The sequence below is a fragment of the Staurois parvus genome, unplaced genomic scaffold, assembly GCF_062004578.1.
Source record: "Staurois parvus isolate SC_StPar_1 unplaced genomic scaffold, SC_StPar_1.0 ptg001349l, whole genome shotgun sequence".
In the NCBI taxonomy this organism is placed as follows: domain Eukaryota; kingdom Metazoa; phylum Chordata; class Amphibia; order Anura; family Ranidae; genus Staurois; species Staurois parvus.
This window is the reverse complement of record NW_028319145.1, coordinates 997,239-1,016,258: the sequence shown is the minus strand read 5'-3', so window position 1 is coordinate 1,016,258 and position 19,020 is coordinate 997,239. Positions and strand designations below refer to the sequence as shown.

General features: G+C 43.1%; 1 protein-coding gene across 1 annotated transcript in view; it reads right to left on the bottom strand.

Annotated features, from left to right (window-relative positions):
• Positions 1-19,020, bottom strand: part of CDH4 (cadherin 4) — an 824,561-nt gene that overhangs the window by 793,813 nt on the left and 11,728 nt on the right. The window contains exon 2 of the mRNA XM_089661506.1: positions 5,876-5,987. Within this exon, the coding sequence (XP_089517632.1) occupies positions 5,876-5,987 (112 nt within the window). The remainder of the gene's footprint in view (positions 1-5,875; positions 5,988-19,020) is intronic.

Sequence of the window (19,020 nt, the reverse complement as noted above, 5' to 3'; positions counted from 1 at the left end):
GTCCAATGCAGTCATCCTGGGTCATTTGCTGTGCTTCAGCTTTGGTAAGATCTCTACACAAGCTACAAAACATACGGAGATGCCAGGGTATACGTTCCCTATTACAACTTTGAGACCGATCGTGTGACTATACACAAGCTACAAAACATACGGGGATGCCAGGGTATATGTTCCCTATTACAACTTTGAGACCGATCGTGTGAGTATACACACGCTACAAAACATACGAGGATGCCAGGGTATACATTCCCTATTACATCTTTGAGACCGATCGTGTGACTATACACAAGCTACAAAACATACGGAGATGCCAGGGTATACATTCCCTATTACAACTTTGAGACCGATCGTGTGAGTATACACAAGCTACGAAACATACGGGGATGCCAGGGTATACGTTCCCTATTACAACTTTGAGACCGATCGTGTGAGTATACACAAGCTACAAAACATACGAGGATGCCAGGGTATACATTCCCTATTACATCTTTGAGACCGATCGTGTGACTATACACAAGCTACAAAACATACGGAGATGCCAGGGTATACGTTCCCTATTACAACTTTGAGACCGATCGTGTGACTATACACAAGCTACAAAACATACGAGGATGCCAGGGTATACATTCCCTATTACATCTTTGAGACCGATAGTGTGACTATACACAAGCTACAAAACATACGGAGATGCCAGGGTATACGTTCCCTATTACAACTTTGAGACCGATCGTTTGACTATACACAAGCTACAAAACATACGGGGATGTCAGGGTATACATTCCCTATTACAACTTTGAGACCAATCGTGTGACTATACACAAGCTACAAAACATACGGAGATGCCAGGGTATACGTTCCCTATTACAACTTTGAGACCGATCGTGTGACTATACACAAGCTACAAAACATACGGGGATGTCAGGGTATACATTCCCTATTACAACTTTGAGACCAATCGTGTGACTATACACAAGCTACAAAACATACGGAGATGCCAGGGTATATGTTTCCTATTACAACTTTGAGACCGATCGTGTGACTATACACAAGCTACAAAACATACGGGGATGCCAGGGTATACGTTCCCTATTACAACTTTGAGACCGATCATGTGAGTATACACAAGCTACAAAACATACGAAGATGCCAGGGTATACTAAACTTGTAATAGGGAACATATACCCTGGCATCTCCGTATGTTTCGTAGCTTGTGTATAGTCACACGATTGGTCTCAAACTTGTAGGCCACTCCACTATCTCCTTTAGACCTACAGAGGACTGGCATAGCCTTGGTGCTTGAATGAATTAATAAAAATGCTGAGAGGAACTGACCTCACTATAGTCCGCACTATCACAATGTATTGGCGATCTCAGCATCCAGCCAGAAGGGGGTGCACATCAAGGGTACTAGGCTTTTCTATGTCACCATTGGGTGAAGATTGGCCAAGGTTAAGAAGAAGGACCCTATGGAAGTCTACTTTCAATGTAAAAAACAATACAGGGTGTTAGGTGCCTCTATGTGCCAACACTGTACATACATGGTGAAAAAAGACAGTAATAGTCACTGCAGGGGTGACACACAGCAATAGGGCAATTATTTCATTACAATAGAATTATCGGAATATCTATGGGCATATTGGGATCAGTCAAGAGCCATTTAGCCAACCTTCACTGCTTCAAACTGTAGACTTTTCTACAATACCTTCCACATGAGGCTATTTCTTTTTATTACTAACACAATCAAATATACACGCCATTAAAATGTGCATTCATCGTTGGTAATCCTCACTGCTATTACCCTGCTATTGTTCACTACAATTTTCTCTGTGATGGCGCAATTATATATAATATGAGGTGAGAGCAGATAGCTACCGTATGTTTCCAATATATTTATGTTACAAACGGCCAATAGGCTTGTCTAATGTCTGGATTTTCTTTGTAAATTAAATAAGCCAATTAATAGTTACTACTTTCAAAAGTATGCTCCAGCTGTCCTCTGTGGTTCTCCAGAGGGAAGATATACCCTCTCCAGTGAAATATCCATTAGTTCATTATGTAACGGTCTGTACATGGCTCTCTTGGGTGGAAAAAAGACAGTAATAGTCACTGCAGGGGTGACACACAGCAATAGGGCAATTATCTCATCTCGATGTGTATGCCTTAAAGAGAAGGGTTAAAGACCAGACATAAATTACAGCTGCCCTATACGGAAGTACGCCAACTAAAAACATTTAATCTGTATCCACAAATCAAGAAATACAAGCTGAACCTTATTCTATGGCTTAGAAGACATTTTTCTACATATTTCACTCTGATTGCCATCTATGTTTACACCTCCTGGTGACAGGTGTTTGGTTTATATCCCTATACTTACCTATGCAGCGGTGGTGAGCGTGGACAATTGACAAGATTTATTTCTTGACTATATAAAGACTGTCAATCTGTTTAGTCAGAGGCAAAATTCACTGGGGACATTCATAAAACTTACACAGGCTGAAAAATTAGTGCTTTCTAGTAAGGCTACAAAATGTGAAAGCTAGCACGGAATCTGATTACCACGTAGTGGAAGTTTGTACACCGCAAATCATTTTCATTTACAAAAGATGCTCCAGCTGGCTGTCATGGAATCCTGGAGCTTGAAATTCCAAGCCTGTTAAATAACTACATACTAACGAAATGCTCATTTTGATGGGATGGCAGATTCCAAAGCTTTTTCCCGTATTTGCTTTGCCAAGGGTATCTGGGGAGGTTGTGATTCCCTCAGAGACACCCTAGTTTGATCTGGCTGAATTTCCAGGTATCAGACAAAGATCATCCAATGGAGTGATTTACCAAAGGCACATAGACTGTGCACTTTGCAAAGTGCAGTAGCAAGAGCATTTGCTCCAGAGCTTAGTAAATGAGGGAGAACTCTGCTGATTTCCATCATCCAATCTTGTACAAGGAAAATGCTGTTGTTTTATTTTTCTTGCATGTGATTGGGTATTCTTTACAAAGTTAAGCTTTACTTCATTTACTAAGCTCTAGAGCAGTGGTTCTCAACCTGTGGGTCGCGACCCCTTTGGGGGTCGAACGACCCTTTCACAGGGGTCCCCTAAGACCATCAGAAAACACATATTTCCGATGTGTAAAAAGCAGCTACTGTGTAGAAAGCAGCTGCTGTGTTGAAAGCAGCAGTATTGGAGGTAAAATGACACTCATGAATTATAATTACTGGGTAAATAATTTTATGGTTGGGGGTCACCACAACATGAGGAACTGTATTAAAGGGTCACGGCATTAGGAAGGTTGAGAACCACTGCTCTAGAGCAACTGCACTTGCGGAGTGCAACTACACTTTTCCAACTGCACAGTCTACATGCCTTTAGTAAATCAACCCCATTGGATGATCTTTGTCTGATTCAGCCAGATCAGACTACAGTGTCTCTGAGGGAATCAAGCCTGATGTCTAGGCAGTGGAGCTTTAAGGATGTGTTGTTCATGACAACCAAATTCAGGCCATTATTCTACTTTAGATCATGGAAAAAAAAAAAACTGGTCATCACGGAAAACTCCACCACGTTCTATTTCCTACAGCTGTTTTTAAATGAGCTCATTTGTGTGTATTCCTATAATAAGGAAAATAGAATACTAAACTCAGCATTGTGGTCCTCTGAGGTTTGGTCCATTTCCTAAAACATATGTTCTCCTTGGCTCAATAGACAAATTATATTTAAGAAACAATCTAGAACATAAAAAACTGACCTATTAATCTTGAAGCTGATCTTTGTAGAGTACACCTAATTTACACTTCTTTATCATTTTAAAGCCACGCGTAACAGCAATTTATGATGTGCACACTTGGCCAGATTTTAAAGAATTATATAAAGTAGGAGCCATGCATGCAAGGAATGAATATTGTTTGTATTTATTCAGACAGTATGCAAAATAAAAAAAAAACCAAAGCTTACGCTTGCCCTAAATGATACTGGCAAGCGTCAGAGAACGAGATGAAATACCAACTTGTATCCCCAATCCAGTGATCTTCCCTGTGTGCCCATGTATCTTATGCATCCTATAACTCTGGTAGGAAGTCTTTCCATGATCATGGCATAGTTGTGTCAGCCCACTGTAGTGCACTCACCGAATGGTGGGCTAGTTGCGGCAACAATGTTGTGTCTCCAGCCCTCAAGTGGATTCTTCATAAGAATACATGGAGTGTGTAGCATACAAGGAGTGCTCTAAGCTTAGAGCAGGACCATGACTGTCATGGATGGGCAGATCAAGGCATCATAGGCAGCAGAGAATGCTCACTGGAGGATGAAATCCCCAAAAAATGAATTGCAAAGAACTGAAGCCAAAAGGATCAGCATGACAGTCAGGCCAGGAACATTTTCATAAGGAGGTCATCTATGGAAACCTACTTATATTTTGAAAAAGCTGCTGCACCTGCATTCTGCCATTTTGTTCCCTCCAGAACAGTATCAGCTTCTGGACTTCCATAACACACACCCTTCTGGAAGAAACACAAGGTATGTACTAAACGGGTACTCCTCAGTAGCAACTCCAGTACTGGATTTGGCTGCACTTTTTTCCCCATCATAACTAGATATACAGTCATCCTATATAAGCAAGTAGGCATAATAAAGCAAGATATGGTTCTGTTTAAAAGAGGTCATGCTAACAGAAGGGGGTTCCTTTGGAGCCAAAGGTATTTGCAGGTTCCAATGTTGAGAATCTGGCCACCAGAAAGACTTGAACTTCATGAATGGTGCCCACACACACGACGACTATTTTGTGAACCACATTCTGTTACTATCATCTGAAATAGGTCATGAAGACGCATTTATTGGGTGGCCAATGCACCATGGGTAAATGCATAGCTATTTCAGGGCAGTTGGTGTTTAGGAATTCATGTATTTAGACATTTCATGGGATGCAGTTCACAAATCAAAGCAAAAAACCAAAGTTCTGAGGAAGTGTTCCTGTCTGGCACTCAGTCCTCGCATCTCACACCTGCTGCTGCCACGACTGCAAAAAAAGGCTTCAGAGGAACAGCAATTCATGGAGGAGACAACAGAGAGGCTTAATAGCTTTGTATTGTGGATTAGCCAGGACTTCATGTTTTGCACTGTGGGGCTTTGTTTGACCTAAAGAAATGACACCGGGGTGAAACTGGTAGTCTGGGCTGACCACAGTACACTGAGCTTCCTGCTCGTCCGCTCTTTTTATTTCTGTGCTGCAAAGTTAACAAAACAGTCAGCATGCTGGAAAAGAGTGCATGGCAAACACACTGAATGGAAACTGCAGGAAAAAAGCACAAGGTGGATCCCTGTGTCTGATTTCCCTTGCTCTGCTACAAAGAAAGCCTGAAGCTTGCTACGGCTCGGTGTAAGGGATGTGGGAGTTCAGATCCTACGTGCATGCAGCATACATGGGGAATCAAACTAAACAAAATGTTATTAGACTGTTACAAAAAAATAGCAATAAAGCCATAAATATCAGGCGTTATCTGGGAAACAAAGATCAATACTCCTAAAATTTCAAATATTAAAGATTTCTCTGAGCATCTCTAATATCCATTTTCATGACACCGTAGAAGGAAATCAGTCAGCGGTGTATGCTGCAGCTGCTCCCCCACCCCTCCTACATTAAACAGTCTGGCGGAAAGATATTAAATACCAGCGGAGACACAAGATGCTGGAATCACGGGATGCATTGTGGAAGATTTGTATAGAGCAATGTTCAAACTGCTCCCTTAAGAAACACATTCTGCCAGGGAAAATAAGACACGCGATATGAATCATCCATGGTACAAATTCATTTCATAAATTGTCCTGAAAGCAGAGTACAGTGCAGGCAGAAATCAGCGAGTTGTAGAGAAAAGTGCACTTACCTTTTAGTAGTCTCTGTCCCTCTTTGATGTTTGGCGATACGTGAGCGGTGTAGCCTTGTTCTGAGAAGCCCGGCGTACAACGATGCTGTGCAGTACCATTCCCACTGTAAGCCTGCAGAGAAAGCAACAGAACACTCAGCCAGAAGGAACATATAGGGCAACTTTACCGACTTGTTATCCTAACCTTCGGATGAAAGTTACATTTAAGGTGGTATTAATGTGCATGCTGAGCCATGTTTTTGCATCTGATATATACATTCTCCTTATACGTCCTCATACATACTGGATGTTTTTACAGCAGCTTTTTGGTGTTTCTTTCTACAGCCAGGAAACTCCCCAGCATTTATCCCAGCGGCGTCCCTAGGGGGGTGCGGGCCGCACTAGGTGACGCCATCACAGAGGGTGCAAGAGCAGGATGCTGGCACAGTGACCGCTGCCCCTACCCCAGTGTAGCTGTACAATACGTATCCCCTGAAGCAACTGCACATGTGCCGGTTTCAGGCCGAAGAAGCTGATCGTCGGCTCTGTGCTAAAGTCAGAGATCGGCTTCTTCGGCCTGAAACCGGCACATGCGCAGTTGCTTCAGGGGATACATATCTTCACGGGATACTCATTTTACCGGTACACCGGCACCGCTCCTTCCTCTCTGGAAGGGTGACACCACGTGATACCGCACAGGGTGACACCAACCTTAGTGACGCCTCTGTGTTATCCTATGTTTCCATGCACACATAGACTGTAATCAGCGTTTTTTGGCAGAGACTTTTGTTGGCTGGAAAAAAAACCCAGGACTAGCGGGTTTCTAAAGGAGTTTTTTTAGCTGTAAAAACACTCTAATGCTGGAAAACAGAGCAAATGCGCAGCAAATCGGTGTTTTTGAATTTTGTTTGAGCTAAAAAAAATGTTTTTCTTGGTAAAAAAAAGCGAAAAATGTGGCAAAACGCCACTAAACGCTAATGCAAAAATGCTGAAAAACTCACGTGACTTTACACAGCCAACGTTTCCAGCGTTATTAAAACGCCCCGTGTGCATGGAGCCTAAAAGCTGACATTATTATTATTACATCGAGTTTATATAGCGCCAAAGGGTTTGCTCAGCGCTGTACAATAGGGGGGACAATACATGGCACAGTACAACAACAACAAACAACGTACGAGGGGTTAGAGGGCCCTACTCTTACGAGCTTACAATCTAGGAGGGAGGGGGTAGTGGTACAGTAGGAAGTGGCTGAGGGGGATGAAGTGATAGGAGGAATGAGGGAGAATGGCCGTTAGGTGAGGGTGGGGTAGGCTTCCCTGAAGAGATGGGTTTTGAGGGAGCGCCTGAATGTGAGGAGGGAAGGCAACAGTCTGATGGATTGGGGCAGTGAGTTCCAGAGGATGGGGGAGGACCTGACATGTGTGTCAGACAATGTAATAAGCACTCTTGCTGAACACATGCTGAAATTAAAACAGCGACAGGGTAAGTTATGTAAAGCCCAGATTATTCCCAGTCTGGACTGGCTGGCTTGCAAAGAGAGAAAAGCAAGAATGCACAATAACTGTGCAGCAATGCTACTCATAAGCACAATATGTCCATGGAACGCGCAAACCCAGAATCCCCCTATGGACAACTGCAAGTTTTAAAAACACAGTTTGATTAACCACAGAGGATTTCCCCCCTTTCCTGACCAGGTGAGTTTTTGCGTTACGGCACTGCGTTACTTTAACTGACAATTGTGCGGTCATGCAACGCTGCACCCAAATAAAATGTACTTCCTTTTTTCCTACAAAAAGAGCTTTCTTTCGGTGGTATTTGATAGCCTGTGCTGTTTTATCTTTTTTGTGCTTTAAAAAAAAAAAGACTGACAATTTTGAGAAAAAAAAACAATATTTTTGACTTTTTGTTATTAAACCAAAAAAAAATCAAATTTAGCCAAAAACTTAGGCCAAAATGTATTCTACTACATGTCTTTGCTAAAAAAAATACACAATACGTGTAAATTAATTGGTTTACGTGAAAGTTATACTGTTTACAAATGGCGGGAAATATACTGGGATTTGTAATTCTTTAAAATTTTTACTAGTAATGGCGGTGATCAGCAACTTATAGCGGGACTCTGGCGGGCATTCTGACACTGGAGGCAACTGACTTGGTGTCACTGACATCCCCAGTGATGCCAATACAGTGATCAGTGCTAATAAAAAGCACTGACACTGTAGTAATGGCACTGGGCAGGAAGGGGTTAACACGTGGAGCAATCAAAGGGTTAACTGTGTGCTGTTTTGCATATTGGGCTGTGTTGTGTTTCACTGTAAAAAAGCAGTGTGCACCAGCTGACAAGGGAGAGAACTGTTTTGTTTACAAACAGTTCTCCCCCCACCCCGTCGGAGATGCTCGGCAATCAGCGGCCATCAGAGATGCTCGGCAATCACCGGCGAGTAATCACCAGCCGGGATCCAGTAATTGATAGCCGAGGCCACGAAAGGCGGCGCGGGTAGGGCATGCGCACGTCTCGCATGTGCCCCCTACCCAGAAATGCAAAATCACGTGTAGCAGTACTTCTGCTAAAGGGCGGATGGGAAGCAGTTAAATCATTGACTATGTATAAAAAAGCAACATTTAAAGTAGAGAACATCTGACGTAACCACGTTAATCCAGACCTTCACCTGAAAATGAAAGCTTATTGGGGTTGATTTACTAAAGGCAAATACACTGTGGACTTTGAAAGTGCAAAGTTTCTCCAGAGCTTAGTAAATGAGGTGAAGCTTCTCTTTGTAAAGAATACCCAATCACATGCATGGAAAATAAAAAACAAAGCTTTTTTTCTGTCACATGATTGGATGATGGAAGTCAGCAGAGCTTCCCCTCATTTAGTAGGCTCTGGGGCAACTGCACTCGCAGAGTGCACAGTCTATTTGTCTTTGGTAAATCAACCACTTTGTCTTCCCCATCCCAGCCATCTAAAGGCAGGTTTTTTCTTTCATGGACGGAGCTCCTTTTATGGTTTCATCTCCTACTTCCGTAATCCTTGGTGAGGATGACATTGTCTTGGACCTTCCACCCACAGCCTCCTGGGATCTCATCCCACAACCAAGGACACAGTGGGACCAATCTCCCTGCGCTGCTCAATCATGTGCATGTGCACTGGGAAGCCAGCTCTGAATGATCAGAAAGTCACAGCCGGCTCCCAAATCCCAGATGGCAGCGCCAGAGATCCGCAGCCCTCAGAAGAATCAGCTACAGAGAAGACAGCGTTGGACTCCATGGGCTGGTAAGCTTCTATTTCTTAAAAATCAGCTACTACAGTATCTGTAGATGCTGAATTTTAATTTTCAAACACCTGGGTGAAGATCCTCCTTAATGTACTCATCCATTTATGACATGCTTCCTTTGCACCTAGCTGGTATGTAAACTCTGTACCTGACGCCATCACAAATGATGTGTCTGTTCCCAACTACCTCTATGATAGACAGCTCAACTCTTACATCAAAAAAGGGGAAAGAGGGGTGCTTTTGGTGTTGGTTTAGAAGTACCCAGCTACAGTACATTAAACTGATAAAGTAGAGGAGCGATCTTGCATGGGAGTTAAATTGATTGTAAAGGTAAAAATGTTTTTAAAATAACTAATATGTTATACTTACCTGCTCTGTGCAATGGTTTAGTACAGTATCAACCCCGATCCTCCTCTTGTGGGGTCCCCTGCCAGTGCCCCTAGGTCCTCCTCCCTGCTCGATATCCCCATAGCAAGCCGCTTGCTATGGGGGCACTCATGCAGGTTTGCTCTGTTTGTCCATTGACACACACAGTGCAGCTTAATCCCGCCCCCTACTCCCTCCTCACTAGCTGTGATTGACAGCAGCAGGAGTCATTGGCTCCTGCTGCTGTGTCAGAACCAGAAGATTTTTTACTTTAACCCCCCTGGTGGTATTCCCAAGTGTAGCTCGGGGTAAAGTTTCAGCACCAAAAGCGGTAACCCCGAGCTACACTCGGGAATACACTGTAGCATTGCTCCGGGATCCCTCCAGCACTTTCCTTGTCCTGCGCTCCCGCGATGTCCCCCCTGCAGCGTGCCCGGCCATCTCCTCCGGCCGATGCCGGCATCCGTCTTCTGGGTTCTGTTCCCTGCGACGTCGGGACGTACGGGGGATGGAACGGCGGGAAATTCAAACATTTTAAAAGTGACATTCACTAAATACACTAAAATCACATAATATTCCATTCCTGTATCAAACCATTTCACATACATTTTGTCCCGAGTGCTTTGTCCGGCGCCCTGCCTGCATTTTTACTGTTCTTTCTGCCTGGAAACTGAGAAACATCCATGGCGTCCAAAAAGCGTCCCTTTAGGTCAAAAGCGGTTTTAGACCGGCTAGAGAACAGCGATAGTAAATCAGAACCACTTGCAGAATTGAGTGATAATGATTCGTGGGGGAAATTCCTCATCAGACACTGAAAACGATTCTGCAACTTTGCTCAGTGATGTGCGAACTTGGCGCTATATTTCACATTTCAGTGTTTTTGGTTTGATTATATTATTGAATTAAATTTATTATTATTATATTATTATTTTTTATTATTATTTATTATATTATAATTTATGATTTCAAGTTTTATCATACCCAGGATGTTTACTAGACTCTTGTTCGGACAGATTTCAGTGAGTTATTCCTAAAAATTACAGGCCTACAATAAAAAAAATACATATTTCCATGCAAAAAAATGTACCGCTTTGAGCACAAAAATACTGACATAATCAGACCGCTAGGAAGGTTAAACACAAAAATGCATTAAGGTAAAAGAAAAAAAAAGAAAAACCTTCTGCCTTTACAATACAACCACTATAAAATATAAATATCTGCAGATCTACATAGTGGTTAGAAGCCATAGGTGGTAATCGTTTTTTTCAAAGGTTTACAGTTACTTCTTAAATGGCATAAAAGTCATGTTACAGGATAATGTTTTAAACAAATACTGTTTGTGGAGTTGTGTGATCCCACCACTAAGCCCGGGTTCACACTGATGTGGTGCAGAATTCGCAGCGTTTTCAGTGCGAATTCCGCATCAGAATCACACCCCATTCATGCGAACCACTGCGGGTGTGTATGTTAACAACACCCCAAAAGCGGTCCGCAAAACGCGGTGCGATGTGCAGAACAAGATCACATACGGGTGAATACCCATGCGATCCGATTCTAGTGCGGACCAAAAAAAGGGTCCTGCATGTTCTTGGTGTGGTGCAATTAGAACCATACAAAATGTACGGCTGCGATCGCACCGCACACAAATTGCATGTGATTTGCACAGGAATGCAGTGGTGTTCCTGTGCAAATCAGATGTGTTATACCGCACTGCATATATGTGAACCCAGGCTCAGAGGTCTGTTTATAAGGGGTTTACTGGCCAATGTGTCAGGGGTGATGTGCCGCTCTTCCAAACACCTCTTCCTAAGTCATCCCGCAGTGTAATAGATCAAAGTCACATTTTCCTCTATGAGCCAAGCTAATATCCTACCCTGGGGACCAGGCATTTTCCCCTTCTTGTTATCTTCTTAGGTATTGGTCCCCTCACCGCCCCCATGAGTTCTCCTGCCCTGGAGCCTATGAGAGAAAACCTGGCCACTGCCTCTACCAATAGGAGGTCTGCACATCAAGCAGACAGTGATGTGGATACCTGAACTCCAGGAATTAAACAGGAGAGAAGGGTCATCATGTGACCGTGGCTTCCATTAAAATGGGCATTTGGACAGGTTAGTTAGAGGTTTCCAATATCCTGGAGTTGGACTTCACATGTCACATTTACTGTAAGCTGTCAAAATAGGTTTTAACCTGGCTGGAAAACTTGCTATCTGGAGCTCTCCATAGTGCTGAAACTGATTTTACATACAAGAAATATGGAATGTATGTGAGCGCACAACAAGTATAGCATATCAGCAGCTGTACACTAAGGTAACCAAAATAAAACCCTTTAAAAGACACAAACTGTATATAAAAGTGCAGCATTATAAATGATAAATATGTATTATAATAAAATACGATAAAAAGTTCATCAAATATCAATACGATAAAAATTATAGTTCATAAAGTGATAAACATGTGCCAGTGAGGTCCTGATGGTTCAGATCGGTGATAGTGCTCTTGTGAACAGAAGAAATGCGCACTCACTGAACACACAGTAGTAATGGTGTAATTGGCTCCTCCTTACGCGTTTCGTGCACGAGTACGTCTTCAGAGGGGACTGCCAAAAAAAAAAAAAAGATGTGCTCGTGCACGAAACGCATAAGGAGGAGTCAATTACGCCGTGACGTCACGCCGTCGGAGCATCGTGGAGCTCTGGCGGCCACCTAATCTTGTGGACGGTTAGTCCGGTTTCAGCTTATACTTTGATATGGATGCATCTGTTTACCACTAATAAAGAGTTTCTATTTAACATACTACACTATGGGCATGTTTCATCTTGACTCCTTCGTGGAGTACTAATTTTTCCAGACACCCAGTATAGCCCTCAGCCTCCAGAGAGGGAGCCTGTTAACCCTTTGTGATCGGCACCCATCCATCCCCTAAGTGGAGCTCTGGACATCCCTGGATCATCCCATAAGGCTCTTGGATCCATCCACCCTAAGAGGGAGTTATTTCCACATCTGACCTGGCCCTGATGACCTTATCTGATGACGCCTGGATTTAATATATAAACTGTGCGTTCGGTGAGTGCTCATTTCTTCTGTTCACGAGAGCACTATCACCGATCTGAACCATCAGGACCTCACTGGCACATGTTTATCACTTTATGAACTATAATTTTTATCGTATTGATATTTGATGAACTTTTTATCGTATTTTATTATAATACATATTTATCATTTATAGCGCTGCACTTTTATATACAGTTTGTGATTTTACATACACACATATACAGGGGTTGAACAAAAAAATGGAAACACTACAGGATTTGTAGGTGCGAGAGTAATGACAAGTTTCGTGTTGAAAGAGGAAGTGATTTACCATTCTTTTGTTTCCGCTGTGTGATGAGACACCTAGCTAACAGGTTGGAAACATCACTTTCCTCATTCACTGCATGCACTGCTAGTAATACAGAGTCATGTCAGATCTTTCTGAGCTTCAAAGAGTACAAATTGTTGGTGGTGCTCAGCTGGTGCCTCTGTGCTTGAAGTTGCCAATATATTTGTCATGTACGGTACAGTATCAAAGGTTATGACGACATATACAGTTTCTGGGAAAATGTCGCCTGATAAGCATAAGCCTGGTCCACATGGTCAACTGATCAAAGGGATAAAAAGACATTGCGCAGGATTGTGACCCGGAATAAGAACACAACTGCTGCAAAAGTGACTGCAGAGCTCAATCTCAGACTTCCAAAACCTGTGTCCACAAAAACTGTGCGAAGGGAATTCCATAAGCAAAGCATTACCAGGCGAACTGCAATTTCCAAATCACTAGTGACCGGTATTAATGCTCAGAAGAGAAGAGACTGGTTCAACACCCATAAATCGTGGACTATCAATCAATGGAAGACTGTAATATGGTTCCATGAATTGAGCTTCACACTGTTCCCAACCACCGGACATTTTACCGTGTGGCGAACAAGCTTGTGGCCAGAACTGTCTTGTGCCAATGGTAAAGCATGGTGGTGGTGCAATCATAGTTTGGGCAGCCATATCTTGGCATTCTGGAGGCCCCGTCATCACTGAAAGATAGAGTCACTAATAGTGACTATGTACAAATGTTGGCTGACCATACACACCCCATGGTGCAGACTTTGTTTCCCAAAGACAGTGCTATTTACCAAGACAATAATGCTCCGGTTCACACAGCTGGTATTGTCAAATTGATGAGCATGCAAACAAAGTCTTCCCTGGGATCCGCAGTCATTGGAACTCAATACCATAGAGCCACTGTGGTCAATTTTGGAGAACAAGGCTTGGGCTTGTTTCCTGTCTCCGGCATCTCTGCAAAAACTGGAACAATGTTTGCATGAGAGTGGTATTAAATTCCATTATCCAACATCCAAGACTAATATTTGTTAATTCCCAGGAGAATTATGGCCGTCTTGGATGCCAAAGGCAGTCCAACACCATATTAGGTAATTATTTTGTTCTTTTACGTGGTGTTTTCATAATTTTGTCCAACCCCTGCATATTTTTAATTTAAAAAGCCACAGTGCACTACCCTGTCACCAGGCACATGAGCTTTGGCAGAATACATCCTACGCCCTTGGACCCATCTTAGAAGATGTTGACAAGCAGCTCTGCGATGCCAATGAGACCTCACAGCCAAGATCTTGCTGGGTCATGGACAGTGAAAAGAGACTGACAGGGGTTGCTGATGGGGGTTTAGTAACATAATAACACAATGAAAGTGAAGTTTCACTTTAAATCAAGTAAACTGAAAGCAAGAAAGATGGCGGTCACCCGGATTAGGCCCACCCTTCATACACTGTTAGTCAGTGAGGCCGATGGACATGTTGAAGGTGGCAGGTCCAAGTTGGCCTTCAGAAGCTGCAATCAGTATCTACAGTACATAACTGCGCTCCCTGGGCTCTGGAATCTAAAGCAGCATTGGTGGCGGCTTTTACTTCCAGCTGTCAGTTTATTTGCTGTAAAAAGGAAACAGATTTTACTTTCTGATTTTATAAGGACTTCATGTTCCAAAATAACTATTACATCCTTCTGTTGTGAATTTGTGCTTCTATTATTACTGGTAGGTAATAGAGGGCACACCAATCCATACATCAGAACATGCAGACAATCTCCTAGAAGAACAATTGATGAGATAAACCAAGCACAGGAAGAACCTCACACATTCGGAATCACATTCCAGGCCATGCGAAGGCTTAGCTGCAAACATTTTGCTCAATGACATCCCCAAAGTTTTCTGATATAATTAAAACCACAACAAAGACAGAGGCGGGGGAAGGGTTAGAACTAATGTCAGGTTTTTATTGCTGTTGGGGTGTCTTTTAGAAAGTCCGTACATAGCCACATAAACCTGACAACAGTTTTAACCCCCTCTATGCTATTGAAATATTTGCTCTTCTTGCTGTGTGCCCCCAGGGGACTGATTTCCTGTCATGGTGACCATGTCTCTGCAGCACAGGTAACAAAAAACCTAACATTTTGTATAGAGTGTTAAATGAATAGAGTTGGGGCCTCGTTTAGATGGGAGGGACATAAAAATGGACAGTTGAGCTGCAATTTTAGCACCCCCCAACCACCCACTTAAGCTGTCAATGGCAGTGGACAAGGGTGTTAGCATTCCACAGGCACGATGCTCTGCTTGCGCAAGTAGCAAAAACTGCCCATCATGTCACAATCAAAGGCGGCGAGCCCATCAAAAGTGACTTATTCAAACAGATGGGAAATGCCACAAACACCCCGCAATTGCACGCAGTTGCAGAGCATTCGTAAATAAAAATAGGATTAAGGCTGGTAGTGAGGAGGTGCCACATCGCTTCCTTACCATCTGTCAACTGTCTCTGAAAAGCGAGCTGACCATGGATCGCTCCTCAGAGGAACAATACATTTAGACACACATCTAAATCTACCCTAAAGAAAAAGTGCTGCATATCTGTAAACAAAATGAATACAACAAGTCCAGAAGAAATAAATCAGTCAAGCAGAACAACAAAGTATCCCTGTGCACCTTCACCTTTTTTCATCCTTTGTTGCATCCCAGTGATCTCCTGCTGCCTCTTTGTGGCCACTCTCTATCTACATACACTCCAGAAATGGCTGCATAGCACTTCGCAGGGTGCGTTTCCAGATGGTGAAAACAGAGGGCCATGCTTGAGTAATATACAGTATGTTAAAACCCAAAGTGTCACTAAACCCCGGACCCTGCATTCACCATATCTGGTCTCCCACAGTACACACAACATGGAAATGCAATTATTGTAGTAAATATAAAATGCTAAATACCTTTTCTCATCGGCAGTTACAGCAGTCTTGTGACTTCTATCAGTGTTCAGCAGAGCACTGGTTAAAGCTTATAGGAGGAGTTTGTTTTCATTCTCCTCTGACTGTCCTATGAGGCTGCAGGACCCCTGACCCTCTGTCTGGACAGTGTTGATTAGCCCTGTGCTGATCACATGCACCCTCCCAAGAGCTTGCCCCCAAGGCTCTGTTCTATCATGAGATGAATTGGGGACAGGAGAAGATGGGGAAGATCAGAGAAAACAGGATCAAACATTCTTAGGCTCCACAGTGAGTATAACAAGCATGCTTTACTGCATATACAGACTGATTTTACTGTTTGTGGATTTAGTAACACTTTAAAGCAAGTAACTCAAAGCCTCCAAGAAGCCTAAGTGACAGGATGACATCACAGATACACACACTGGGAGACAGGAACACCGAGTTGTCACCCTATAACAGGAAGTTACCAATATGCCATCTGCGTCTCATTAGGGAGACTTCCCTTCACTTTCTGTCCAGTAGAGTAAACAAGAAGTGAGAGGATATCTTTTGAAAGTGTCGTCCCCTTTTAGGAAGTCAAAGGAACATGTGTCCCTATTGGAAGATCTCTCCTCTAGTCCTGTTCAGGTGGCAATTTGTGGGTGGGGCCTAGAGTGTCCGTGCACATGGGGTACCAGCATGCTCACCAATGCCCGGGATCAGGCAGAGACTGTGGTTATGAAGCAATCGAAGGCTTGGTTCACATCTGTACGGGTGGTGCCGCTGTGGGACCCACATAAATGCCACCCGCACAGGGGAATGCAGGACCCATTAATTCTAATGGCAGGCTGCCCACATTGGAAATCACAACTGTACTGGGATCCTCGGTTCCCGTGAAAGCTGTGATTTCCAAAGTGCAGGGACTTCTTTCCTGCATGTCCCAGGGCACGGCAGTCCATTCAAATGAATGGGCTTTCGTGCCCACGCAAAACGCAGCCCACATGGCCGCACATATGTAAACCTGGCCTAAGGCAGTTCTCCAACTTAGAGATGAGTGCAGAGAATAGAGTTCCTCGGGGTGTTTTGCCCCATGTCACTAAACTCTGTAACTTTTATAGTTGCTGCATTTGGAGGGACAATTCCAGACGGCAAAAGGTTCTCCTGGGACTCAGCCTTCTCCCTTTTTATATCAAGACCCAAAAGCCTGGGAACTGAGAACGGATGGATTAACCCTTCTCTCCCCTTAGCCTGGGGCCAGCCACTAACTTACTAAGCAGTTCCCAAGCTACTTACAAACTCTTCATTTTGGATTCACCCTGTCATTCCCAATGGCCATTAAAGTGACAGAATCTGTATAAAAAGGACACAGAGCGCAATAAAGACCACTCGCCACTCTATCCAATTAAAAAAAATAAAAGTTTTGCCTTTAGTTACAATTTACACAGCATCAGAGACAAGACCACGGCAAAGATCTAGCAACCTTCTGCCATGTTGAATCATTCAGCAAGGCTCATAATTAAGAGTTACGGAATTGCTAAAAGGAAAATCTGCCCCTCTCCGCGGGAAAGCGCACACCTCGGCTCCGCTAATGCTCTGTACATATAATCAGTGTGATCTGGGTGTAAATACTGTAATATACAGGTGGAAATGTACAATTGCAGGAGCTGTTGTTGAAGACGCTCTTAAAAATCAGACTCTGCATAAAAGGAAGATGATTTGAAGGTAAAGCCGTGGTTCTTTTTCCTTGGAGATCTGATTTCACCAAATTTTAGATGAAATTTCGTGAAGACCTTAAGTATTTGTTCTGAGTCTATCTCCTTGGTAGCAGCTTTCAATCTGCCTTTGGGGACAGAAAATGTAGCTGTAGACAGTGAAGAGTATAATGACCCTGATTAGCTGTAATAGCCTACGCTCTCTTATTTAGGGGGGGGGGGATATTGCATTTCAAAGGCAATGTCCTCATATGCTATTACAAAACATACTGCGATTCTAAGCTGGTCAGAAGGGCAGACTTTGTGCATTTCCATTACATGTATTTAATAACAAAGAATTATCCATAGCTGCAGCTGTCCTGATGCCAAAGCATGGGGTGCAATGGCGACTGTTACCATGACAACAGACGTTTTGCAAAAATAAGTTTAGAGAACTTTTGGACCATGTCAAGGAGGAAGAAAAAGGAGCAGTGATGGGTGTACAGCGCACAATGCAGACGCAAAGTTGTAAGAAGTGTCATGCTGCATAGCTGGAGTCCTGGGTTCAGTTTCTAAAACCAGTGCAGTTTGTATTCATTTTCTGCCTTCGTTTTTAAAGGATAAATTCACCTTTCGTAACATGTTACAGGACCACCCCCGATCCCCCTCCAGGATCTTCTCCTCCCGCTAGCTATCACAATTTTTTTTCAAAACGTGGCCATGTGGGGCTTCACCCGCCCACTTACCTCACTCGTTCACAGTATTCTGTGAATGGGAACACTACAAGTTTCAACTGCCTTTGCGGCTGTCAGCTTGTAGTTCCCAATGAACTAGCACGGTGCTATTGAGCGCTCTGGTAGTTCATGGTCTGCCTGCCCGTATGAGGTATGAGCAAACAAATACACTGACAGGTCTGCAGGAGACCTGCATGACACCTATGATCCGCTGATCGCTGGTGCAATGCTTTCCAGGCTCCCAAAACAAAAAATTACCTGCAAAAAGAGTGCATCTATTATTTTTTGTTAAAAGGTGAACTTATGTTTTAACCGGCTCATTACTGGGCCAATTCTGACAATTTTCACATACATGTAAAAATCTACATTTTTGTGCTAGAAAGTTACTTAACACCCCCCAAACATTATATATTTTTAAGCAGAAAGAATAAAATGATGGGTGTTGCAATTTTGTATACCACACAATAGTTGAGCAGCAGTATTTCAAAGGCAATTGTTTTGGAAAAATTACACTTTAATGACGTTTAGTGCACACAAACAATACCCAATTTTTGGTAAAATCTAAAAGATGATGTTATGCTGAGTAAATAGACAAGTAACACGGCATGCTTTAAAATTGCGTACACCCGTAGAACAACACCAAACTACAGTACATAAGAATCTCCATAGGTGACGCCTTAAACAGGTTACCAGTTTAGAGTTACACAGGAGGTCTGGAGCTAAAACTATTAAGCTCACTCTGACATTTGTGATGATATTTCACATGTGTGGCACGATCACCGTTTACATATGCAGGTAGGGCCATCTACATATGCACACCGGACCATTTAC